The sequence below is a fragment of the Pseudophryne corroboree genome, chromosome 2, assembly GCF_028390025.1.
Source record: "Pseudophryne corroboree isolate aPseCor3 chromosome 2, aPseCor3.hap2, whole genome shotgun sequence".
Taxonomy (NCBI): Eukaryota; Metazoa; Chordata; class Amphibia; order Anura; family Myobatrachidae; genus Pseudophryne; species Pseudophryne corroboree.
This window is the reverse complement of record NC_086445.1, coordinates 348,570,297-348,596,920: the sequence shown is the minus strand read 5'-3', so window position 1 is coordinate 348,596,920 and position 26,624 is coordinate 348,570,297. Positions and strand designations below refer to the sequence as shown.

At 48.5% G+C, this 26,624-nt stretch overlaps 1 protein-coding gene and 1 long non-coding RNA gene across 2 annotated transcripts in view; one reads left to right on the top strand and one right to left on the bottom strand.

Annotated features, from left to right (window-relative positions):
- The window catches only part of LOC135019278 (cohesin subunit SA-2-like), a 440,449-nt gene extending 436,396 nt beyond the window's left edge, over positions 1-4,053 (bottom strand). The window contains exons 1-2 of the mRNA XM_063953088.1: positions 3,829-4,053; positions 2,187-2,303 (exon numbers count right to left, since the gene is read on the bottom strand). Of these exons, the coding sequence (XP_063809158.1) occupies positions 2,187-2,227 (41 nt within the window). The 5' untranslated portion in view covers positions 2,228-2,303; positions 3,829-4,053. The remainder of the gene's footprint in view (positions 1-2,186; positions 2,304-3,828) is intronic.
- An 898-nt stretch (positions 4,054-4,951) lies between these two features.
- LOC135050799 (uncharacterized) lies at positions 4,952-7,450 on the top strand. The gene is made up of 4 exons (XR_010241828.1): positions 4,952-5,867; positions 5,958-6,329; positions 6,409-7,001; positions 7,275-7,450. It is a non-coding gene; the product is annotated as an uncharacterized LOC135050799 (long non-coding RNA).
- The last annotated feature ends 19,174 nt before the right edge of the window (positions 7,451-26,624 follow it).

Below are 26,624 nucleotides of genomic sequence, written 5' to 3'. Positions count from 1 at the left end.
TTGGTTCTGAGACTCAGATTTGTCTAACCTCTTATGCAACAAAGCCACACTGTTATTCAACACACCCCACATCTCAACCCAATCAGCAGTCGGCGGTGCCGACAGAGTCACTCCTTCATTCTGTTCAGCTCTCACATTAACCTCCTCCTGGGAAGAGCATTCAGTTTCTGCCATGTCGACACACACGTACCGACACCCCCAAACACACTGGGCTAAAGGGGACAGACCCACAGCAAGGCCTTTCAGAGAGACAGAGAAGGAGTTTGCCAGCTCACACCCAGCGCCCCACCGGTCTGAAAAAAGCACAATGCCCCAGACCTATAGGCGCTTGTTTATATAAACAACCAACACCAATTTTATGTGCCCCCCCCCCCTTGTTTTTAGCACCCTGTTACTTGTGACAGCAGTGAAGGGTCGGGAGCAGCGTCTCTGCAGCAAGCTGTGGAGAGAAAATGGCGCTGATCAGAGCTGAAGGACGAAGCCCCGCCCCCTACATGGCGCGCTTCGGTCCCGCTTTAATTTTCACTGGCGGGGGTCTCCTAACAGTGCCTATGCACTGATACACTGTGCCAGTACCTTAAAATGAGGTTTATTTTGCTGCCCAGGGCGCCCCCCCTGCGCCCTGCACCCATGTAGTGCCTGTGTGTGCGGGAGCAATGGCGCGCTGCGCGGTACCTCAGGAAGACTGAAGTCTTCTGCCGCCTTCAGACGTCTTCTTTGCTTCGGTTACTCACCTGTCTTCAATCTTCTGGTTCTGTGAGGGGGACAGCGGCGCGGCTCCGGGAACGAGCAGCTAGGCGACCCAAGTGATCAGACCCTCTGGAGCTAATGGTGTCCAGTAGCCTAAGAAGCAGAGCCTATCAACTCACAGAAGTAGGTCTGCTTCTCTCCCCTCAGTCCCACGAAGCAGGGAGCCTGTTGCCAGCAGTGCTCCCTGAAAATAAGAAACCTAACAAAAGTCTTTTTAGAGAAACTCAGTAGAGCTCCCCTAGAGTGTGACCAGTCTCCTCCGGGCACATAATCTAACTGAGGTCTGGAGGAGGGGTATAGAGGGAGGAGCCAGTTCACACCCATTCAAAGTCTTATGGTGTGCCCATGTCTCCTGCGGATCCCGTCTATACCCCATGGTCCTTTTGGAGTCCCCAGCATCCTCTAGGACAAAGGAGAAACTAAGGTTAATATTTTTTTCAGTTACATGGTTGTTACTCTTAGGATGCAACTTCAGAGTCACCTATACGGGATGCCGTAGGACACAACTTCAGGGCCACCTTAATGGGATAGCTGGCCCCAGTGTCTCCTCACAAACTGTAGTGAAGAATTAATCCCAAAAGATATAGCATCAATATGTATCTACAGCATAATATAAGATACTGATCTTACTTTCCACTGGTAACCTAATTTTGTGTAAGGATTCTAACAGTTTTTGAGGCAATATCATGATTCTATAGTATATGCCCTCTAATCAGAATTTCGACTTGGGTTACAACAAAGATTGTTTCCTCTTTTCTTTTCAATGAGATCTTAGCAATGACATTCCTGGTGGCAATTTCTTGACCAGTAAATTGGCTCTGTCCCATGTAAAAGACATACATACAAATGAAGACGTGGAAAACACGTGTGAACTAATTGCAGGGTAGCCATGAAATGTGTCTCTAGCCATCATTACACATATATGACCTAGTAACCCTATTAAAGTGAACAGTCCTTTTAAAGACCACCTTATTTGCAGAGATTATGGGGGTCATTGAGAGTTGATCGTAGCTATGCTAAATTTAGCACAGCTACGATCATCTTCCCTGACATGCGGGGAGATGCCCAGCACAGGGCTAGTCCACCCTGCATGTCAGTCCGCCCCCCCGCACAAATACAAAAGCATCGCCGTTCAGCCTGCTTCCACCCAGCGACCGCCTCTGTCTCAGAGGCGATCGCTAGGCAACGAAAGCTAACATGCGCCTGTGCACTGCGGCGCCAGCGCAGTTCCGACCCGATCGCTGCGCTGCTACAAACTGCAGCAAGCGATCGGGTCGGAATGACCCCCTATGTTCACATACAGCAGGATTAAGTCGCATACATATGTATAATTGCATAGGTTGATTTATTTGGATTTCATAACATACAGCTATTTTACAGTTTTTACATTATTGGAGCCATCCATAGTGTACCCCTACACCCATCTGGTATCTTACTTATGGCAGAAGTCTGCCGCTGGATTAGACAAAGCGATCATGTCTTCAGCATTGGGCCATCAGGGTAAAACAAAAACGTCTTTTTCTCCAAAAGTAGAACATTAGTCTTGCAAGCACCTATGGAATTGTAAAGAAATGTTTTTATAAATTTTTCCTATGATACATGCAACAGTACCGATATGGTTACATACTATAACAAACACATTGGCCAGCATTCGAATGGGGCCCATGCAGTGTCAGACTGGGGTATGTAGGGCCCACCGGGGGGAATGCAGTGGTAAGGGCCCATGTTAGGAGTGTGGCCAGTCTGCAGATGGAGTGTGGCCTGCTACCTCATTGGTTTGACTAACCATTAAAGAGTGCAACGTCTGGGCCCCTTCATAAATATATACAGTAAATTCAGCTGCTGAATGCATGATAATGTACCAGATTAATAACAGCAATGCACTTTAGAAGATACACCATAGTCCAGTATAAGGTAACATATGTATAATTCAAGTGCACAGCCTGGAACCTGATCCTTAGAGCAGAAGGTGGGCCCCAAGGCAGTAGGGCCCACCGGTGGTTTCCCCTCTACCACTGAGGGCCAGTCCAAGCCTGGGCCCATACATCGGGCAGGTATCAGTCGCAAGTCCCCGTTCTGCCGATGCACTGGGTAGGGTGATCGGGGAAATCCAACATGTTGGTAGACCTCAATTAGCTGATTCCACATCACTGATCAGCAATGTCCACCAATCTGCATTTTAGCTTGGATCAGCATAATATGGAATCGCAGCCCTGATGTATGGCCCGCATAAGTCTCATGTCATGTATTTGTACTACAAATATCATAACTGATTATATCACTTGTTGGCCGACCTTACCAAAAACTGAACCCTGGAACCTACAGTAAGTGATATGCTTTAAGCAAGCTGCAGAAAAAGAGGAGGCACCAGGTGAGGTATTACAATAGATTCACCTCGTTTTTGCAGCTTATTATATTTCCTGATCGATAAATGCTTTACAGGAATTTTGTAATATAATGTAGGGGTATGAGTAGCTAAACAAACAACATAAAATTCTCAACCCCATAAGCTGCAGTACAATAATCACACTACAGCAGTCATTGCCAGGGATCAGTACAGCGAATTCTATTGTGAATCAGCCAACACCCCAAAGCCCGAAGTGCTGTACATGACATTACTTGTACTTGACTGTGCAGATTGTTGGCGGATCCCGTGCCTGTAATTGCTGCTGTGCACTGCTGCTGCCATAGCATTATCAGCTACAGTGAGCTGCACTTTCTATAGCACATAAACGCGTTGGCAAAAAATGATGTAAAGATACCCAGTGAATAATTATTATGCAGTGATATCAAGGCAGCAAAGTGCTCTGTAAGAAGGTACTGTAAGCGCGCACACCGCATAGTATTGCAATGGTTAGCAGCTGCAAACATGGCGCCCGCTGGGCAAAGCTATACTGTATGTGGCACACGCAGGGGTCACTAAATTGCATCGCTCCTGGCAGTGTTGTGTGCCAACCTATGCCTGTTCCGGCTGCAGCAACTCCTTACACTGGTGTAATAGGGATTACCCGCGCATCAGCAACACGCAGCGGCGTATTTACCAAGCAGTGCTAAACCAAGCTCCTCCCTATTGTGTACCTGTCCTGTTCTGAGGCGGTGACAGACGGCGGGCAACAACAGACACGCCTCCTCGTACACGCACACGGGCTGGGGCCCTATTGTCTACTGGGGTTGTGATTAGGGCTGTGCCGGCCGCCCCGCATTCTTCCTGCTTCCTCCTTCCCTTCCCCGTGCTGGACCAGCAGCAGCTACAGCACAGCAGCCAATCCTGACGCCGCTATGAGCTGCACGCTACATTGCTGCTGTACATACAGGCGCAGGATGGGGGAATGCTCTTGGCTTTATTCCCACTATATAGGAAACAATTCCTCCTCACAGACTAGAATTTAAGGTGGGAGTTGTTCAAGGGATTGGGTGAAAATCGGAATGGTCCGGACATTAGAATGCAGGACACTGCTTCTGTAGACTTGGAGCTACAAGTGAAACTCAGAAAATTAGAATACTGTATCTTGCAAAAGTTCATTTATTTCAGTAATTCAATTTAAAAGGTGAAAATAATATATTTTCTCATACGTCCTAGAGGATGCTGGGGACTGCAAAAGGACCGTGGGGTATAGACAGATCCGCAGGAGTTTGGGCACACTATAAAGACTTAAACTGGGTGTGAACTGGCTCCTCCCTCTATGCCCCTCCTCCAGACCTCAGTTAGACTTTGTGCCCAGGAGTGATGGGTCACACACTAGGGGAGCTCTCCTGAGTTTCTCTAAAAGACTTTGGGGTATATGCAATTGCGGTCGAATTGCCGAAAATGTCGAAAAACGGGACATTTTCGACAAAAAAAACCATGTCGAATTGGATTCGTCAATGCAATACAGTACTTTTCGACAAAATATCTTCTGTTTCAGACTCGACTTTTTGCAAATCGACATTTTCAAAATTCGACATGTCTGCAATGGTCAAAATGCGGCTTTTCGACAAAAGTATATTCAATTGAAGAATGACGATTCAACAACAGTACTTTTCGACAGCAAATTTGTCATTTTCAGTCCGCCTCACTTTGCTGGCGGGATCTAATAAAAAAAAAAAAATTTTTTTTTTTTTTTTTTTTGCTTTTGGGATTGCTAATAGCATATCTATTAATATTTGAAGGGATTATCTACTTGGTTTGTCTTTTTTTGACTCACAAGTATTATTTAATTGATTTTTTTTAAAGAATATTTTTTTCTTCACTCTGCTGAGGGAAATGTACCCATGATTCCACAGTTTTACCCAGGATACACTTCTGCAAAGCCCCTCCTATCTCCTCACTCCCGGTTTTGTGAGACTTCAGGGAGAAGGAGCCATTACAGTCAGCTCTGTTGTGGAATTGTTTTTTTAGGACAATCCCTGCGTTTTAAAACACATTTATATCCTATTTTTGTACTGACTACAATAATGGAGCCTTTTTCTGACCAGATTGTGATGTTCATGCTGGCTGCAAGCATGGAGGAAGAAAGGGTTGGTGGACATCAGGATCAAGGTCAGCAAATGTCTGCATTGGGTGAGCCAGTATTGCGGGTTTCATTTCCACGTCCACGCCAGTATCGCACTAGGCGTGAACTGGAGGATCTCAGCGAGTTCGAGGTGATTCAAAAGTATCGCTTATCGACTCGCGACATATATTCGCTGTACGCTCTGTTGGAGGCCGACCTGGAACCTCGGGCACGGACCAATCGCGCAGTCAGCGGTTTCCAGAAACTGCTGGCTACGTTACATTTTTTGGCGTCAGGCACATTCCAGGCTACACTGTCTCAAACATGCGGTTTTTCACAGTCGACACTGTTGCGCTGTATAACGCAGGTCATTAGGGCTTTCCGCAAATTGACGATCCAGTTCATCACATTTCCAGAGACGGACAGCGAATGTCGTGAGATCAAATTAGGCTTTTTTACCAAATACAAATTTCCCACAGTATTGACTGTACCCACGTGCACATCAGGCGGTCTGTGATGTCAACATGAAATTTTTGAATATTTTTGTTGGATTTCCTGGATCGTCTCACGACTCCTTCATCCTAAGTCAGTCATCGCTGTTTGAGAAGTTTGAAACAGGAAACATGCCGGGTGGCTGGCTGTTAGGTATTTATTTGAATTGTTTTGATTTTTTTATTATTTAAAAAAAATATATATTTTTTTTTAATTACCCACCATTTTTTTTCTTTTCTATAGGCGATGCGGGTTATCCCAACAAATCGTGGCTCTTGACCCCATTGTCTAATCCTGTTGGTAGAGCAGAAAAACGTTACCAAGAGACACACAAAGCATCGAGGCAAATAATTGAACGTGCCTTCGGTGTCCTTAAAAGCCGGTTTCGATGTTTAGACACTTCCGGCGGTGCTCTTTTGTATTCACCGGGAAAAGTTTGCGGCATGGTAAATGCATGTTGTATTTTACACAACATACGTGTCGCAAACCATTTGCCGGTGACTCTTCGTCGAAGTGCTTTCCGACGCGGGAACCGTTCTTCTGCTCTACCGGTGGGTATGGACGAAGGAGATGATTCCCGACGGACATTGATCCAAAGCTTTTTCTCCACTGCCTGTGGGTATACTTGTAACATTTGTATTATCGTGTAAACTGAGATTGTAATATTCTAAAAAAACATCTTTATGTATTTCAGAGTTTTACGTCCTGTTGACGCACCTTCCCAGGACTGTTTTCAAAGTTTCGTCCTGTTGATGACCTGTTACCCCCTGTTTTCTCCTGTTGTTGGGTTGCCGCAAATATTGGACCCGTTTATCCAACTCTACCATGGGCGACCTACTTGTGATGTGGACCTGACCCTCCGCCATGTAGCAGACAACCCCCCTCAGGTGAGATGTATTGCCCAAAATCCCTCCTGTCCAAGTCACCCCTGCATGTCCAAAGTGCAGCCCTCCGGCATTTGCAAAAATGCACATCCAATCATGCCCTGATACACCAATGCGTGTCAGGGAATGTTTGGATGTGCAGTTACGCAAGTGCCGGAGGGTTGCATTTGGGGCCGCTGTAACCTGCTTGTGTCGTGTTGCTTGTACCTTGTCTTTTCCATACCAGGGGGACACTATTACCAATAGCTGGAACCTCATACTATTCTCTTCCACAGGTCTTGCAGAGTATCCTTCCCAAGTGGCGTGGATGTGAAGAGACACGACATTTCTCCTGATGTACCATGGGCGACCTACTTGTGATGTGGACCTGACCCTCCGCCATGTAGCAGACAACCCCCCTCAGGTGAGATGTATTGCCCAAAACTCCCTCCTGTCCAAGTCACCCCAGCATGTCCAAAGTGCAGCCCTCCGGCATTTGCAAAAATGCACATCCAATCATGCCCTGATACACCAATGCTTGTCAGGGAATGTTTGGATGTGTAGTTACGTAAGTGCCAAAAGGTTGCATTTGGGGCCGCTGTAACCTGCTTTTGTCGTGTTGCTTGTACCTTGTCTTTTCCATACCAGGGGGACACTATTACCAATAGCTGGAACCTCATACTATTCTCTTCCACAGGTCTTGCGGAGTATCCTTCCCAAGTGGCTTGAATCCTCATGGATGAAGAGGGACACAACAGTTCCCCTGCTGTACCATGGGCGACCTAACACAATTCCACTGCATCTTATATTTAACATTGTATTTACTAATAATTTAAATAAAAACCACAGAAAACTTCTCATTTTAGAAATTTATTGAAGAAAAATTGAATTTTATTTTTGAAATAAAAAATGAAATGTAATAAAACAAAAAATGAGTTTATTCTTCTTTACATTCTTTTCTTGTGTAGATATCTGTGGTGAAAAAATAAAAGCATATTAAGTAAAGACACTAATGTCATGTTCATTCCTTTCCCAAGAACATTTGTGGAACCACACAGCCCAGCATGACCTATTGCTGGGCTGTGTGGTTCCACAAAGGCAGGCGGTCCAAAGTGGAATAGTGGTGTCAGTGGTCAGCACTTTGACACGCCTGCACTTGTGGAACCACACAGACCAGCATGACCCATTGCTGGGCTGTGTGGTTCCACAAAGGCAGGCGGTCCAAAGTGGAATAGTGGTGTCAGTGGTCAGCACTTTGACACGCCTGCACTTGTGGAACCACACAGCCCAGTATGACCCATTGCTGGGCTGTGTGGTTCCACAAAGGCAGGCGGTCCAAAGTGGAATAGTGGTGTCAGTGGTCAGCACTTTGACACGCCTGCACTTGTGGAACCACACAGCCCAGCATGACCCATTGCTGGGCTGTGTGGTTCCACAAAGGCAGGCGGTCCAAAGTGGAATAGTGGTGTCAGTGGTCAGCACTTTGACACGCCTGCACCTGTGGAACCACACAGCCCAGCATGACCCATTGCTGGGCTGTGTGGTTCCACAAAGGCAGGCGGTCCAAAGTGGAATAGTGGTGTCAGTGGTCAGCACTTTGACACGCCTGCACTTGTGGAACTACACAGCCCAGCATGACCCATTGCTGGGCTGTGTGGTTCCACAAAGGCAGGCGGTCCAAAGTGGAATAGTGGTGTCAGTGGTCATTACTTTGACACACCTGCATTTGTGGAACCACACAGCCCAGCATGACCCATTGCTGGGCTGTGTGGTTCCACAAAGGCAGGCGGTCCAAAGTGGAATAGTGGTGTCAGTGGTCAGCACTTTGACACGCCTGCACTTGTGGAACTACACAGCCCAGCATGACCCATTGCTGGGCTGTGTGGTTCCACAAAGGCAGGCGGACCAAAGTTTCTTGAATATATACATTGAAACATGGCTCTACTCACCTTGGTACGCACAACACGAACTATGCCGTCCACTTCAATTTTCCAGCCAATCCTATGAATAAGCCAAAAACAAACACTAGTGAATAGTAAATTCACACAACAGTGAAAGCCTATTGTACACCAATACAAAAAGGATTTTTTGGGTAAAAAAGTGGTATCAGAATAGCTCTTTGGCCCATCATACATGTAGCCACAAGGAGCTTTCATCCGTTACCACACGCGCCCGCATACATGTTTGCGCATGTATGCCTAGACAAAGCTCCTTGGTAGTACCCGGTCACGGGTGGGGGAGCCCAACACATATAAAACAATAGTAAGAAGAAAAAAAAACTAATGGGAGGGGGAGAAAGGGATAGATGAAAAACATAACAGTAAATAAAACAATACGACCGGGCTTATGGTGGATGTCTGTCCGGATCCTCGTCTTCCTCCTGATGGGGCGTCGATGTCCTGGGCGGCTGGGTAGTGGGTTGACTTAGCCTCGGTGCCCGTGCGGGTGTAGATGTTGCGGCCGGTGTTGGTGGTGGAGGCATCTGGTGGGTGGGGTACATCCCTGTATATCCTTGGTACAGCTGTGACCATCTATACCAGGATGGTGGTGGAGGAAGGGAAGGAGGCATCCATGTGGCTTGTGATGGCGGAAATGGTGGTTCACCAGCGTGTTGATGAGCTAGCTCTGGGAGCTTATCGTACATCATCTGCAGTGTGGTTGCGATGATCTGTTGGCTGGATGCCGAATGCCAGGCATGATGTGTTCTCCACCAGCCGGTTGATGGATGTGGCCAGAACTTGAAGGATGTCCATAGTCTCCCTGTGATCTTCTCGTCTGGTCTTTTGAATTTCGGCCGTGCTGTCGGCATGAGCCTTCTGCATTTCAAGCAGACCGTTTGCCATCTTATCCATTGTCCTCTCAATGGCGTCCAGTCTGCTTCCAACGACAACCCGAAAACTATCCTGGCTGACATTCATCTCTGCTGCCAGGGTGTGTACCCTCTGAACATTTGAGGGATCCTGCCCTTCCTGTACGTCTGCCACCAATTGTATTTGTGCAGCTGAAAAGAAAATTAGAAATTATTATACACATTCATCATACATTTGTTTGAAGGCTCACAATTCGATATTTACTCACACAGGGATGTAGAAACAGCAGGCTGCTGCACTTCCACCTCGTCATCCTCTGACGAATCCTGTAGGAGATCCGGCCTTTAGAAGGGACCAATCCCCGACGCAAGTCCTCTGCTGGTCCGTGGCACCTTTGTTTGCAAAAGAAAAAAAAATTAAGTTAATAAACTATACAAAAATGGTACCCCTCCCATCCCCCCCCCCCCCCCACAAAAAAATAAATACAAACCTTCTCCATCCGGTGGTGCCGCTGCTCCAGGAGCTTCACTTGTCCTCAATTCTGGAGACTTTTCAAGGGTCTGGCTGGATACGCCTGCACGGCTGTCTTCAAACCCAAGAAAAGTCTCGTCCGTTAACCCTGTAGACTCAAACAGTTCGGGTGATGGGTCCCACAAGGGTAGTGTCTTGTTGAGGCTCTTCGGTCACAGTCCCAGAGCTCCTGGATAGATGACGATCTGGTGATGGCCTGCGCGCAGGACCTGTAGTTTGGTGCCCATCTGGTGGTGTGGTCGCCGACGGTGTCTGGCGCACAGGTGACGTTCTGCGCGCTGATGTCTGGCGCGCAGGTAATGGTCTGCGCGCTGATGTCGTCTGGCGCGCAGGTGACTTACTGCGCAATGACGATGTGTGGCGCGCAGGTGATTATCTGCACGCTCCCGATGCTTGCTGCGCAGGTGATGGTCCGCGCGCTGCTGCCGATGCCTACTGCGCAGGTGATGGTCTGCGCGCTGGCGATGTCCTGCGCGCAGGTGATGTCCTCTGGGCAGGGGTGTCTGTGAGAAAAAAAAAAAAACACATTAGCAAATACAAAAATATTTTTTTTTAGTACAGCTCATCTGAATGTATTCTTACCATCAGGCCTCCTTTTGGACTGCTTGTCTCCCGCCGTCTTCCGTCTTCTGGGCGGTTCTTCCTCCTCGGGAAAGCCAGCAGGACGGCTAGAGTCCACACCTCCGCAAACTCCTTCAACCATGGCAGGGTTCAAGCGCCTTCTGATAAAGTTCTCCCAGGTTAGCCACTTCAGATTGAGAGCCGGACCACCTCCCGTTGCTGTCTCATGTCGGCGCTGAATGCCCATCTTCTTCTTGGTCTGTCTGCGGCAATCACTGTACCGCTTCATGCAGTTTCTGGTGCTCCGGCGGTTTCCAGATACTGCAGTGACTTGTCTCGCGATGGCATCCCAGATGTTTCGCTTGGTCTTAGCTGCTGTGCTCTGTGCCCTTGGTCCATACAGAATGTCGTAGGACCTGTCGACGCCATCCACTAGAGCACAGTTTTCTGCCTCAGTGTATCTGGGTCCACGCGGCTTCTTCGGTCCTGCATCTTCACCAGAGGCTTCTTCCTCCGACTGCTCCTCTAGCTGGCTTCTTGCCTTTAGGGATTAAAAAAAAAACCATGCATTTACTAAGATCGGTATGTACCTGTGAGTGTCAGTATCCCTGGCAGTGCGCAAAGATACCTGTAGGTGTTCATGGCAGTGCGCAAACTAGGGTGTGTCAAGTTGGATGCTATTGTGTCTGCAGGTGTTGTCAGTATTTACCTGTCTAGGCTTTTTCTTTTTCTTTGACTTCTCCATTTGGTCCTTTGACGACCGCGGCTGGTCACTGCATGCCTGGTCGGTCGTATCCTCCTCCTGGGTTGGCTCCCACTCCTCGTTGCTATGCAGGAAAGTTCTTCTGAGGGGTGGGGGGAAGGGGGGGATCGGGGCCGCTTGTCCCTGGACATCTCTGTTGTAAAAAGATAAAAAATATATATGTTTACATATTTAACACACATTACAAAATTACATGCAACCACACGTCATGCTGCTGGGACCCCAGTTCTCAAGCAGGACCAAACACACACACACACAAAAAAAAAAAAAAAAAAAGCCAAATAAGCCAATACCCCCGTACAAACATCCCTGCACATACTGGAGGTCAACCAGTGCTAACACAAAATGGCTGACACAGTCACCCCAAACAAGCCAAAAAGCATCCCTGCACATTCTGGAGGTACACCAGTCCTAAAATAGGAGGAAAAAAACATGTTTGGCAAACAAACGACATGACATGTCGACCGCATGGCTAACACAAACTTGCTCCAAGTCACCCCAAACTAGCCAAAAAGCATCCCTGCACACTCTGGAGGTACACTAGTGCTAAAATAGGAGCAAAAAAACATGTTTGGCAAACAAACGACATGACATGTCGACCGCATGGCTGACACAAACTTGCTCCAAGTCACCCCAAACTAGCCAAAAAGCATCCCTGCACACTCTGGAGGTACACCAGTGCTAAAATAGGAGCAAAAAAGCATGTTTGGCAAACAAACGACACGACATGTCGACCGCATGGCTGACAAAAACTTGCTCCAAGTCACCCCAAACTAGCCAAAAAGCATCCCTGCACACTCTGTAGGTACACCAGTGCTAAAATAGGAGCAAAAAAACATGTTTGGCAAACAAACGACATGACATGTCGACCGCATGGCTGACACAAACTTGCTCCAAGTCACCCCAAACTAGCCAAAAAGCATCCCTGCACACTCTGGAGGTACACCAGTGCTAAAATAGGAGCAAAAAAACATGTTTGGCAAACAAACGACACGACATGTCGACCGCATGGCTGACACAAACTTGCTCCAAGTCACCCCAAACTAGCCAAAAAGCATCCCTGCACACTCTGGAGGTACACCAGAGCTAAAATAGTAGCAAAAAAACATGTTTGGCAAACAAACGACACGACATGTCGACCGCATGGCTGACACAAACTTGCTCCAAGTCACCCCAAACTAGCCAAAAAGCATCCCTGCACATTCTGGAGGTACACCAGTGCTAAAATAGGAGCAAAAAAACATGTTTGGCAAACAAACGACACGACATGTCGACCGCATGGCTGACACAAACTTGCTCCAAGTCACCCCAAACTAGCCAAAATGCATCCCTGCACACTCTGGAGGTACACCAGTGCTAAAATAGGAGCAAAAAAACATGTTTGGCAAACAAACGACACGACATGTCGACCGCATGGCTGACACAAACTTGCTCCAAGTCACCCCAAACTAGCCAAAAAGCATCCCTGCACACTCTGGAGGTACACCAGTGCTAAAATAGGAGCAAAAAAACATGTTTGGCAAAAAAACGACACCAGTGAACAAGCCTACACATCGGTGAAACGGGCCGTTTGGTCAGTGGGGTTAGGTGGGACTGCGCAGCCCACCCCCACACAGGGGACATATCGGTTTAATTACGGCCATACTCCACAGGATACGCCTGATCTCGTCTGATCTTGGAAGCTAATCTGTGGCAGGCCTGGTCAGTAACTGCCTGGGGGACCAGCAGCGAATATCAGGTGCAGTAAACCCAGCTGAACAGCAGAAGTAAGACACCCCTTCTCTTTTGATTTCTATCTTTCCTGTTATCAATTTTATCAGGTATTACGTGAGACACACCCATACCAAATAATAATTTTGTACCTTCAGTCCTTTTTTGCCTGTTGCAAAAAGGATATTGACGCAATTACCACTGCAATAAAAAGCCTTTTGGTTAACACCACTGCCTCAATCTAGAGCTGTAGGTGTTGAAGAACCTGTATAGGCAACATTTTCTCTATTATATTACATGTCCTTTGCTTTATTAAGCTTTATTAATACCGAGAAATCTAACCGAACAGATTACCCCTCTGGGATCTAAATATAACCTGTCTGACATTGTAGACAGGATTCCCAGTATAATATAGAAATTACAAGTAATTTTCACCTAGGCGTTCTTATGTATTTGATCACCATTATTTTGAGTCACTATATTTTATTATGCTTGTTAAAAGTTAAGTTTTAGTGTCGATTTTTCAATTAAGAGTGCCCCAACATAGAGTCTTTCTCCTCTCTTGTTCTGTTACCCCAACTTACTGACTCTGGGAGCACCACCGACGCATAATTGGTTAAACACACTTAGTGTATATCATTAGCTTAAAGTCGGTTACAGACTTAGATCTAACATTGGTCATATGTCTGTTAGAATAAACCTGTTGCGGAACTATTCTCTCTAGATGAAGAACCACAACTGATGCTGCATGGTGTAATAAAATAAACTAGCTGATGTGACCTGTTTCGACCAGGCAAAGGATTGCTGGGCAGAACAATTTACCCCTTTTCACCCCCTTAGGAGCCGATACCCTGTAGTATCCTGGCTTAGTGGCACATAACTGTTTCCAGGTCACCCGGCAGGTGCACAGCAGGGACGTGCAGTCAGGGGAGGCAGGGGAGGCAGTGCCTCCCCTGTCATGATTAAAATAATATAAAGAAGATGCAAATATCACATTCTACTTTGTATTATTTTAATCATTTAATCATTTTTACCTGACACTGCAGCTAAATCTGTATGGGAGGCAGCGCTCTCGCTGCCTCCCAGTGACATTGATAAAGTGTCTGAAGAGGGGGGCGGGCAGGGGGCGGAGCCAAGTCACGGGCTGGAAAAGCCCATTGAAAAATGACGGGACAGCGGCACCAGCACAGTTGCCTCATTGACAGGGGCTGTGCCTTCAGGCTACATGAAGGCACACCCCTGGCAATCATTGGACAGCGGCAGGGGGTGGGCTGGGACGGACGTGCAGGGAGCCAGTTGCCTCCATTCCGTTTGGCCGCATGTCCCCGCTGCTCACAGCCGCTTCTCGCTTAGCAGGATCCGACAAGCGGGAGCTTCTGTGTGCTGCGCTCCCGCGCCCCCCCCCCCCCCCCCCCCCCCCCGCGCCGCTCCTGTTTTCTCAGCCCCGGCCCTCTGTCTTGGTCCCCCCTGTGCTGGACAGTCTGACTTCCCTCCTGGCTGGCCCCCGTGCTGATCTCCAGCGCCCCCCCCCCCCCCCCCCCCCCGCTCCTCTTGGCCTGCAGTCACAGTGTACAGACATGGAGCACCGGGTCAGGAGCCTGCAGCAGCGGCGGAAGATGGAATCATGTAAGTGGCTGCACTAAATTACACTACATTACAGTACACTATACTACACTACATTACACTACATTACAGTACACTATACTACACTACATTACAGTACACTATACTACACTACATTACAGTACACTATACTACACTACATTACAGTACACTATACTACACTACATTACACTACAGTACACTATGCTACACTATGCTACACTACATTACACTACATTACACCCTAAGGGTAGAGGGGGGATGTAAAGTGCTCTACCTGCCGTAATGTGTAAAAAAGAGACACAGGCTGCCGTAATGTGTAAAAAGGGGGAATCTGTCCGCAGTAGTGTGTAAAAAGGGGACGCTGTCCACCGTAATGTGTAAAAAGGGGATGCTGGCTGCCGTAATGTGTAAAAAGGGGAAATCTGTCCGCCGTAGTGTGTAAAAAGGGGACGCTGTCCACCGTAATGTGTAAAAAGGGGACGCTGGCTGCCGTAATGTGTAAAAAGGGGACGCTGTCTGCCGTAATGTGTAAAAAGGGGGGTGCTGTCTGTCATAATGTGTAAAAAAGGGGACACTGTGTTCCGTAATGTGCAAAATGGGGACGCTGTCTGCCGTAATGTGTAAAAAGGGGACGCTGTCTGCCGTGGAGTGTAAAAAGGGTATGCTGTCTGCCATTATGTTTAAAAAAGGGGTCGCTGCCTGCCGTAATGTGTAAAAAAGGGGAATCTGTCCGCCGTAATGTGTAATAAGGGGGACGCTGTCTGCCGCAATGTGTAAAAAGGGGGATGCTGTCTGCCGTAATGTTTAAAAAGGGATCTCTACTTGCCGTAATGTGTAATATGAGGCTGTACCTGCCGTAATGTGTAAAAGGGAGCTCTGCCTGGCGTAATTTGTCTAAGTGGCGCTACTGTGCAGCGTAATTTGACTAATGGAAGCCCTGGACAACAAAATTGCATTCATGTCCTCCTCCCACTCCCAGTCCCAAACATTTATTATTATATTTGTTTCTATAAAAATGTACAATATATCCCAAGTATGATGAGCAGGCAGGCAGCGGGCATTGGCGGTAGTGGCGGCATCGGACTGAGATGCAAATTAGTGGCGGAGGACTGGGTCAGTTGATGGTGGGCGAGTTTGTAAGCCATTGGCGGTGGCAGCAGGCATCGGCGCAGGGGCAGTAGCGGGCATTGGCTCAGCGGCGGTAGGGGTCATCGTCAGGATTCGGCGGACATTATTGCTGCAGTGCCTCACCAGCCACTGACCTCACTGCACGCCACTGGTGCACAGGCAGAGTTGACCAACTGTCACATTTTCAAAGAGCTCAATGGTGATTCATTGTGATTGGCTGGCGGTCTTTTTGCCACATAACTCCGAAATGAAGCAAAAGATCACAACGCTAATATAAGTCTATAGACCAAGGGCCTAATTCACCTTCAGTCGCAATAGTCCGAAACTTGCAAACGGGTGATTTTCGGACTATTGCGCTTGCATTGCTGCTGCACAGCCCAGGCGCAGACCTTCACACTGCGATTGCGGCGGGTGGTGGGGAGGGGCTGTGATGTGGCATTAGTGGGGAGTAGTACAGAAAAAGCAGTTGTGTCTGGATTGTTTTAGGGACAGCCGCGTGACATCACACAACCGCTGCAAGGTAAAACATGACGTAGTGTGCCTGCATATGCAGCCATGCAGCGTATGCAGATGGTAGATCTCTAACTGCTAATTCCAAATTGAATTGCAGCGCATCACTGGGTGTAAATCAGCATGCTGGATGGCCTTGCCCTTTGCTGGGTGGCCCCCGGCATGTGATAGAAAGCAGTAGCAGTCATGCAATTTTAGCAAAACTGCTACTGATGTGACTTAGGCTCTAAGAGCTTAGATTTGGTATATGATTCGCCATGCTCAGACAACGACGAATAGAAATAAGTCACTCATAAATATCGTACTTACACTATTTATAGATAATGAAATAAAACAAATAACAAAAGTCAGTACCTCTTATGGGTTGGGTATGGAATGCCGGCAGGTGGGATCCCGGTGGTCAGAATACCGATGCCGGGATCCCGGATGCCAGAATGCCGGCAGTGGGGCGAGCGCTAGAAAGCCCCTTGCGGGCTCGCTATGCTCGACACTTTGCGGGCTCGGTGGCTTGCTGCGCTCGCTACAGGTTCTATTCCCATTCTATGGGTGTTACGGACACCCATGAGTGGGAATAGCCCTGGCGCAGCTGTCGGCATTCTCGGCGGACGGGATCCCTGCAACGGAATTCTGATGGGATAGTAACTACATTACTTATTGTCATCGTTTCAGAGCAGACTCTATTCATCTTAGACAATTTTATTCAAATGGACATGCATATATTGGAAAACAAGACTAACAATGATGTTCATTCATCTATTTTGGCAAAGATGAACTGGATGACTCTATATAAAGTCTTAGAATTTATCACACACTTTCGAACTTTAAAAGTAGTTTATAAGACTTTGTTAGAGAGCCACTATATCACAATTTTGAGCATCTCTAAATGTGACCAATTGTGGATCATTAGATGAGTATACCATTTGTTTATATTATTTTACATTTAATAATATCAGCATTTTCTGCTACACAATAGAATCTCTGATGATCTCTAGGCCATGACTGCTTTACTTACTTTAAGTGCTGCATAGTTTAACTTTTCTTGGTTGTAATATTCAGGAGGGACGCGGTCAGGATCCTGGCAGTTGGGATCCAGACAGAATACAGACAGCGGGATCCTGTTCTGGGGTTGGAGTTAGGGTTAGGCACTAGGGAAAGGTTTAGTTAGGCTGCGGAGAGGGTTAGACTGCATTAGGCTGCGGGAGGGGACAGTTAGGGTTAGGCCGCAAGATGAGTGATTTAGGGTTATGATTGAGGTTAAAATACTTACTGTGATTCTTCAGGATTCTGACCATCAGGATCTCAACTGTTGGGGTTTCTTACCCAGCCCTTCAGGCAGGACCGGCCCAAGCTTATTTTTTTTAGTAAGCAAAAATCTATTTTGGCGCCCCTTGATGGGATAAAAGGGGTGTGGTCTTACAAGAAAGGGGTGTGGCTACACAATTGTACTCCCCGTGGTACAGGGTGATAGTGGGTGACAGGGAGATAATAGGTTACTGGTGAGGCAGAACTGTCTATTCGTATGGGCTCTTGCCCAAGGGCTCCTGGAGTAAAATGGCCCTAGGCTGATAGCTGAGGGTCCCCTCTTTCCAGGGGTACCAGATTTTTTAAAATCGGCCCTGGGGAACCGGAGATATCCGACTTCAAAGCAGTGGGCCCCATCCAAGCCTGTTAATTGTTCTTCCCAGCCAGATATCTTGGGTTCTGTCTGAGGGTACAATCCAATAGCTGGGACTCTCCCCTTTCAGTGGACACTGGCAGCTTGTCTCTACTATGCCCAGAACCAGAGATATCAGCCTTCAAGCAGCTAGTCCCTGCTCCAGCTCCACACGCCTAATATGCAGTTTTATATTTTTGTTTGTGGATTGCTCTGGCTCCTGAAGTCTGATCCCCAAGTCCCCAGTACCTCCTGAAAGGTGGGACTCTCAATTTTTTTTATCCCATTAAAGCTAAGAAATCTATTTCCAGGAACTGGACATATCTGCAGTAAAGCAAGCTGCCCCAACCCCCGGAAAACGATGACTATTAAGCCCACTCCACTATCCACCCCTGCCCTGTGTATTAAACACCCCCCTACCACCCTGGAAGTCATGTACCAGGGCCCCTTCATTCAGCACAATGTCCCCTTCTACAGCTTAGTGTTCTCCTTCCCGCCCCATTTGTGCAGTATAGGAGTAATTAACAGAAACTATTTCTCCAGGTCCTACATGATAAGCGAAAGATAGAACCCCCTACCCCCGCGCAGGGCCGGTTCTAAGAGTTGTGGCGCCCCGGGCAAAATATGGGGGCGTGGCTTCAATTGGGGGCGTGGTCACGACGCTGCAAGAAAATAAATAAATAAATAAAAAGAATACTTACCATCCCCGTTCCTGATCCAGACCCCCTCCGCCGGCGGCACCGCTCTTCTCCCCTCTCTCTTCTCTTCGATCTATGGGAGAGACGTTATTACGTCTCTCCCATAGAACAGCATAGACACTAGAGGTCAATTATGACCCCTAGTGTCTGTGCCACTATGTTGTGCGGTGCGCGATGACGTCATCGCGCACCGCACAGCAAAGGTCCTCTACACGAAGGGAAACTAGACCGTAGCGTCTAGTTTCCCTTCATGGAGAGGACCTTTGCTGTGCGGTGCGCGATGACGTCATCGCGCACCGCACAACTAAGGTCCTCTCAATGAAGGGAAACTAGACGCTACGCGTCTGGTTCCCTTCAAAGCGGGGGGGCACAGCAGGGCACTGCGGGGGGCACAGCAGGGCACTGCGGGGGGCACAGTGGCGGATCTTGCCCTGGTGCGGCGCCCTCCGGATGGCGCCGGCGCCCTCCGGAAGGCGGCGCCCCGGGCAAAAGTACCGCTTGCCCGTGGCAAGAACCGCCACTGCCCTCGCGGAACATCAAAGCTGCCACTGATAGCACCCCCCAACCCTACCGCTGATGGGTGGGTAGAGGGGCCCCAGTGCATTGCTATGCGCAGGGGCCTACACTGCTGTTCAGACGACTCTGCCAACAGGCTAAAAGCTTTGACTGTTCCCAGGATGCAGGGGCGGATCCAGAAGAAAATGATAGGGGGGGGCACGATGGAAGGGGCAAGTACATTTGCGCGCGGCTTCGGTGCATGTGAGGTGGCGCTTCTTATACAATGCCCACAGTTGTAGCGCTCATTATGCAATGTCCACTGTACTGGTAGTGCCCCTTATATAGACCCCATAGTAGTGGTGCCCCTTATGCAATGCTCGTATTGCCCCCAGTAGTAATGTTGCCTGTAGTAATGCCCCCAGTCATTATGCCCCCAGTGGTAATGCCCCTGCAGTTATGACCCCAGTAGTTTACCCCCCCTTTAGTTTAGCCTCCCAGTGGTAATGCCCCCACTAGTTTAGCCACCAGTAGTAATGCCCCCCTGTAGTTTGCCCCATTGTAGTTTAGCCCCTGTAGTTATGCCCTCCTTATAGTTTAGCCTCCAGTAGTAATGCCCCCAGTAGTTTGGCCCCTGTAGTTATCCCCCAGTAGTTTGGCCCCTGTAGTTATGCCCCCAGTAGTTTGGCCCCCCTGTAGTTTAGCCCCCAAGTAGTAATGCCCCTGTAGTTAAGCCGCCAGTAGTAATGCCCTCCTGTAGTATGCCCCCAGTAGTTAGCACCTTTGTAGTTGGCCCCCAGTAATAATGTCCCCCAGTAGTTTGCCCCCAGTAGATGCCCCCCAGTAATGATGTCCTCCAGTAGTAATGCCCCCTAGGACTTTGCCCCAATAGATGACCCCCAGTAATAATGCCCCCAGTAGCTGCCCCCCAGTAATAATGCCCCCAGTAGCTGCCCCCAATAGATGATCCCCCAGTAGATGCCCCCCAGTAATAATGCCCCCAGTAGATAGCGCCCAGTAAAAATGTCCCCCAGTAGCTGCCCCAATAGATGACCCCCCCAGTAGTAATGCCCCCAGTAGATGCCCCCAGTAATAATGCCCACAGTAGATAGCCCCCAGTAAAAATGTCCCTCATTAGGTGCCCCCAATAATAATGCCCCCAGTAGATGCCTCCCAGTAATAATGCCCCCAGTAGATGGCCCCCAGTGAAAATGTCCCCCAGTAGCTGCCCCCAATAGATGACCCCCCCAGTACTGATGCCCCCAGATATAATGCCCCCAGTAGTAATGCCCCCCCCAGTAGTAATGCCCCCCCCCCCAGTAGTAATGCCCCCCCCCCCAGTAGTAATGCCCCCGCTGCATTAAGAAAAAAAACATACTTACCGAGCCCCGTTCCCGCGCCGCTGTAGTCCTCCTCCTCCCTGGGCGTCCGCTCCTCAGTAAGCACTATGAGAGAGACGTCATGACTGACGTCTCTCCCATAGCGCACGCTGCACAGTGACAGCGCCGGAAGCCGGAGCTCAGTACTGAGCTTCTGCCTCCGGCTGCCGCTGTGCAGGGAGACGGGCGCCCGCTGGTAACACAATCTTAGCGGGCGCCCGTCATCTCCCTGCGCGGGGGGGGGGGGGGGAAGCTAACAGGGAGGGCTGCGCTAGGCAGCCCTGAAAAGAGCTTTTTAGAAGACAGAAGACTTCATGGGCCGCAGCACAGGCACTTAGAAGTGCTATATGTCAGTCTGACATATCGTGCTGTGGCTCCCTCACCTCCCCCAGCGGCACTGTATACTCCCGCGCCCTGGTTGCCGGGTACTTACAGCAAAGGGCTCCGGTCACTTGAAGGCACACACTCGCCGCTGCTCTCCTGGATCGCGTGGCCACATCTTTGGGAGGAGGAAAAGGATCCCCCAGGCAGGAACCACTGAAATCGCGATCTGGCTCGGTCTCCGGGACACTGTGTACACTGTGGCCGTACAGGGGCCCCACTAGACCACCAGGGCAAAGGGCACAGTTCAGATTTCTTAAAATACGTTTCAAATACGCCCCGCAGTACCCGGTGGTGAAGTCCAGCAAGGGGATAAGGCTCTCACCTGCAGCCCCTCCCCCACCTCTAGGCGCCATTTACTGCAAATGTTCCCGCCCTGGAGCTGATTCTCTCTCTCTCCCTCACTACCTTTCAGCGTTTGGGCGCCATTACACACAAGCTGCGCTGACTTTGGGAATGCTGGGCAATGTCTCCTCTGTAAAGCCGCCTGCATCATCAGCGCTGTGCATTTACAGGACACTTCCAAGAATTCTACACGTCATTTAGACAGTGTTAGTTAAGAACAAGTGCATAACTACAGGGATATTTAGTACAAGTACCCTGTGATATGTATCCAGTCTTTACTGTTATATCTATATACAAACATAGCTTTACTTAGTAGTACAGTTACTTAGTATTGCTAGTCCATTTCTGCATTGTACATGTGACTGTGTGTGCCAATAGCTGCTGTGTGGTCTCTATTCCGTGTATCTCACACATTGCTATCCCTATATTCTGTACCCTGAAGGGGCCAAAGTGCATCAGGGTTCTCATATGATATAGAGTCTCACAGGATATATTACTTTGGTATTTTTCTCTGTGTGTTTCAGTCACCATATACCTCTTAAATTCTCTGTTTGTGCTCTGCTTGCAGTCACACTATAGGGTTTTTTTTTGTCGGTACTTTGTCTGCTTATATTGTACTATTATGCCCTAAGGTTACGCTTTCATATAATGTCGGCTAAACAGGGCGGTAGATCCATGGCTGATCCTCCACCATGTGGTGCTGACGCCACGGATTGCTCAGAGGAAAACATTGCAGCTGAGGGTTCAGGTACTGGGGGTTCTATACTCCTAAGTCAGTCTGCAGCACCGGGTGCACATCAAGACCCACCTTGGACTGCTTTTTCTAATTTACTGACTAGACTAACTAGACTTACGCCCCCTATGGGACCTCCTGTGCCATTACAGCCACATATTGTCCCCGCAGTTAATCCACCATGGGCAGATACTCTGTCCACTTAGTTACAGCAATTAAATCAGTCTTTGGCTAAACAAAACCCTAACCCTGAACGAGGAGGTCTGGGCGTTGTGGAAGTAAAATTGGACGCTCTGACCAGGGCCGGATTAACAATGGGGCGGATGGAGCTGCAGCTCCAAGCCCCCCATTGAAAATAGGCCCATGGGATTCCCTGCAGCGTAGCCAGTGTTGACAGAACAAAAACTATTTTACTGTCACCACTGTGACTGACCAACAGCACAGGCCAGCACATGATTCTCCTGGCAGCCATAGGCGTGCGCACGGGGGGTGCCTGGTGCGCACAGGCACCCCCTAATGTCCGTCACCCCCCCGCACGCCAGGACTGCAGCACAATGATCGGGGCCGCAAGGTACACTGCAGCCCAACATACCCTGCAGCAGTTTTACGCGGCCTCCCCCTCCTGCCTTAGACACTGGTGCACAGACACTTGTGACGTGACACCCATGTGTCTGCTGCTGTCCCCGCGGCTGCCGGCTCATGTCAGATGTGCAGGACAGCCAGGCAGCCGTTCAGATGTGCTGTGGGGCCGGACCGCAGTGTGACAGGCGGTCGCTGATGAGGGATCACAGGCAGCTATACTGTATCAGCCAGCCGCCGAAGCTCAGCTAGGGGGCCGGGCTGACTGACAAGGCTTGTGGCGGGCGGAACTGAGGGGCGGCACAGTAATCTCAGGCAGCTGGCTGTGCTTTAGTGATGAGAGGCCGGGCTGACTGAGGAGATGGGCAGCAGGTGGAGCCGATTCTGAGAGGCATGAGGATTATATCCTGCAGTGCAGACTCAGTGGGACAAGGTGGGAAGTAAGTACCACTGACAGAGAGGTCCGCTGGTGCTGATGATCCAGTCTGCATCTAAGTTCTCTCTTACAGGCAAATGTCTGCCTGTGCAAGTGTGATCAGCACCAGTGGCTTCCTCTGTCAGTTGATCATCAGATCCAGGTGTAACAAGGTGGCATGGGGGTTGTGTGCTCCCCCTCTTTCCAGAGAACTTCAGTCCGGACTTGGAGTAGTTCTGCTCCATCTCCATATGTTGCCACTCCCCAAAGTCTCAGCTCCCTCCTTATCCCTTGCCCCCATGCTTCCCCTGGGTAGGCTGGACAGAGTCACTCAGTAGACATTCCCCATCTGCGTCTCTGCTCCTATCCACCACTGCCCTTTGTGTTTGCTCCTCCCCCTTATGTGCCTCTGTCCCCTTTCTTTTCCTTCTGTACTTCTCCAGCTGCTCTCTCCATTTGCCCCACCTCCACTCCTCGTGTGCCTCTACCCCTTTCCCTATCAGTACCTCTGCTACCTCCTGACGTGTGCTTCTGTCACCCCCACCTCTCTGTGGCAGGTGGCTGCCATCTGTGCCAAAGACGATATCCAGGGCCACATAATTCATCTGATAGCAGGTAAACACAATTTTCCATCGATAATTTTATATTTCTGTTGTATGTGTTTGCATATATTTACATTTCTGTTTTATGTGTGTATGTGTCTGTGTGTCAACAGTATGTACTGTGTGTGTGTGTGTGTGTGTGTGTGTGTGTGTGTGTGTGTGTGTGTGTGTGTGTGTGTGTGTGTATATATATTGTAACACTGTAGGGGTGCAAGGCGCCTTTTCCTGGGGAATATGGCCGCACGCAGCAGCTGAGGAACAACACAAGTCCAGTTTCTGGTACAACTGACCCCGGCCAGTTTTATTGAAACAGAAAATAAAACAACCCCCAAAATAAAAATACCTTGCCTGTCCGGCACTAACTAAACATAAGATATTCCTAACTGTCACTAAACAAAACACAGAGTTCTTCAGTACATACTGTATAGCTTACTTGCATCAGAAAACGTGTCTCTCACACACAGATCCTGCAGCCTTCCCAGGCAGTCTGCCCATACTAATCAGGTTAGAAACACTATAACACTCTTACACAGCTGAAACCCTGATTAGCCCTCTGTGAGGCCAAAGACCCGAACTGGGCCCAATGTCTAGAACTCGCCTTATCTCTCTCTCAGAGCCTTTACCCAGCTTTTACAGCAAACTGAAAAGGTTCAGACAAAACAAAAAGCATTTTTCCTAGAAGTTAACATTTTCTAAAACATGTAAGACAAGAACCTGGGACAAATATACCTGCCCTCAAACACTATCCCAGTGTTCTTGTCACATATCCCCCTCCCCTGTTTCGACCTAGGGGCCGGAACACTTGTAGCCCCCAAACAGAAGATGCGAGACAATGCATCTGCGTTGGCCAATTGTGTTCCCGGTCTATGTTCAACAGTAAACTTAAAATCCTGCAACGCTAGAAACCATCTAGTTACCCGAGCATTCTTGCCTCTATTTACATACATCCATTTTAAAGGGGCATGATCCGTCACTAGTCTGAATTGTCTACCCAAGAGGTAATATCTCAAGGTATCTAGTGCCCACTTAATGGCCAAAGCCTCCTTTTCCACAATGGCATACCTTTTTTCATGCTCATTGAGTTTCCTACTCAAATAAATGATAGGGTGTTCGTCCCCATCTCTGGTTTGGGACAGCACAGCACCTATCCCTACCTCTGAGGCATCTGTCTGTACCACAAATTCTTTTGAAAAATCTGGTGTTATCAACACCGGTTGTGAACACAAAGCCACTTTTAACGCTTGGAACGCCTTTTCTGCATCAGGGTTCCATTTCACCACATTTGACTGCTTCCCTTTGGTAAGGTCTGACAACGGCACCGCTGTGGTCGCAAAATTGGGAATAAACCGTCTATAGTACCCAGTAATTCCCAAAAAAGCCCTTACCTGTTTTTTATTAACTGGACGAGGCCAGTTTTGAATAGCATCAACTTTATTCAACTGGGGCCTAATCAGACCTCTGCCTATGGTGAAGCCCAAGTATTTGACCTCCTCCATTGCGAGGCAGCACTTCTTTGGGTTAGCAGTTAACCCTGCCTCTCTGATTGAGTCCAGTACTGCTTGTACTTTAACCAAATGGGACCCCCAGTCTTTACTGTGAATTACCACATCATCCAAATAGGCAGCTGCATATTTTCTATGGGGCCTCAAAATTTTATCCATCGCCCGTTGAAAGGTTGCTGGAGCCCCATGCAACCCAAAGGGTAACATCTTATACTGGTACAGCCCCTCCGGAACCGAAAAGGCTGTTTTTTCTTTGGCGCTATCAGATAAAGGTATTTGCCAGTAACCTTTGGTCAGGTCCAATGTGGTGAGAAACCTGGCTGTTCCCAGCCTTTCTACAAGCTCATCCACACGGGGCATGGGGTATGCGTCAAACTTGGACACCTCATTTAACTTACGAAAGTCATTACAGAAGCGTATGCTACCGTCGGGCTTCGGGATGAGCACTATGGGACTGGACCACTCACTGTTAGACTCCTCTATGACTCCAAGTTCTAACATGGTTTTAACTTCTTTAGAAATAGCTTCTCGCTGAGCTTCAGGAATCCTATATGGCTTTAAATGAACCCTGACCCCTGGTTCTGTGACAATGTCATGTTTTATTATGGTCGTTCGGCCAGGCAGCTCTGAAAATACCTCCCTATTTTGGATGAGAAATTCTTTAACCTGATTGTTCTGATCAGCTGACAATGTCTCTGACACCTTCACTGCGGGAAGCAACCGGGGTGAAGACACCGAAGGGCAAGGCTCCGCTGACAGAGACAACCTATCTTTCCAGGGTTTGATTAAGTTAACATGGTAGATCTGTTCGGGTTTTCTCTTTCCCGGCTGGTATACTTTGTAATTAACCTCATTCACTTTTTCCCTAATCTCAAATGGACCCTGCCATTTAGCTAGGAATTTGCTTTCCACAGTGGGTACCAAAACAAGAACTCTATCCCCAGGAGCAAATTCCCGTATCTTGGCACTCCGGTTATAGACCCTCTGTTGAGCACTTTGGGCCTGTTCCATGTGCTCTCTGACAACAGGTACCACGGCTGCAATCCTATCCTGCATTTGTGTTACATGCTCAATAACGCTTCTATAAGGAGTGGGCTGTCCTTCCCATGTCTCTTTGGCAATATCCAACAGCCCTCTGGGGTGTCTACCATACAACAAATCAAATGGAGAAAACCCCGTAGAGGACTGAGGAACTTCTCTGATGGCCATTAACAAGTAGGGCAACAAACAATCCCAGTTTTTCCCATCTCTCTCAACAACCTTTTTTAACATACTTTTTAATGTTTTATTAAACCTTTCCACCAACCCGTCAGTTTGGGGATGGTAGATGGACGTCCTGAGGTGAGTGACCTTAAATAACTTGCACAATTCTTTCATGATCCTTGACATAAATGGAGTACCTTGGTCAGTCAAAATTTCTTTTGGTATTCCCACTCTACTAAATACCTGCACCAGCTCCCTAGCTATCGCCTTGGTTGTGATAGTGCGTAAAGGGACAGCCTCAGGATATCGAGTGGCATAGTCCATAATTACCAGGATATACTGATGGCCCCGAGCAGACTTTAACAAGGGCCCCACGAGATCCATGGCTATTCTGTCAAACGGGACCTCTATAATAGGCATGGGAACTAGTGGGCTCCTGAAAT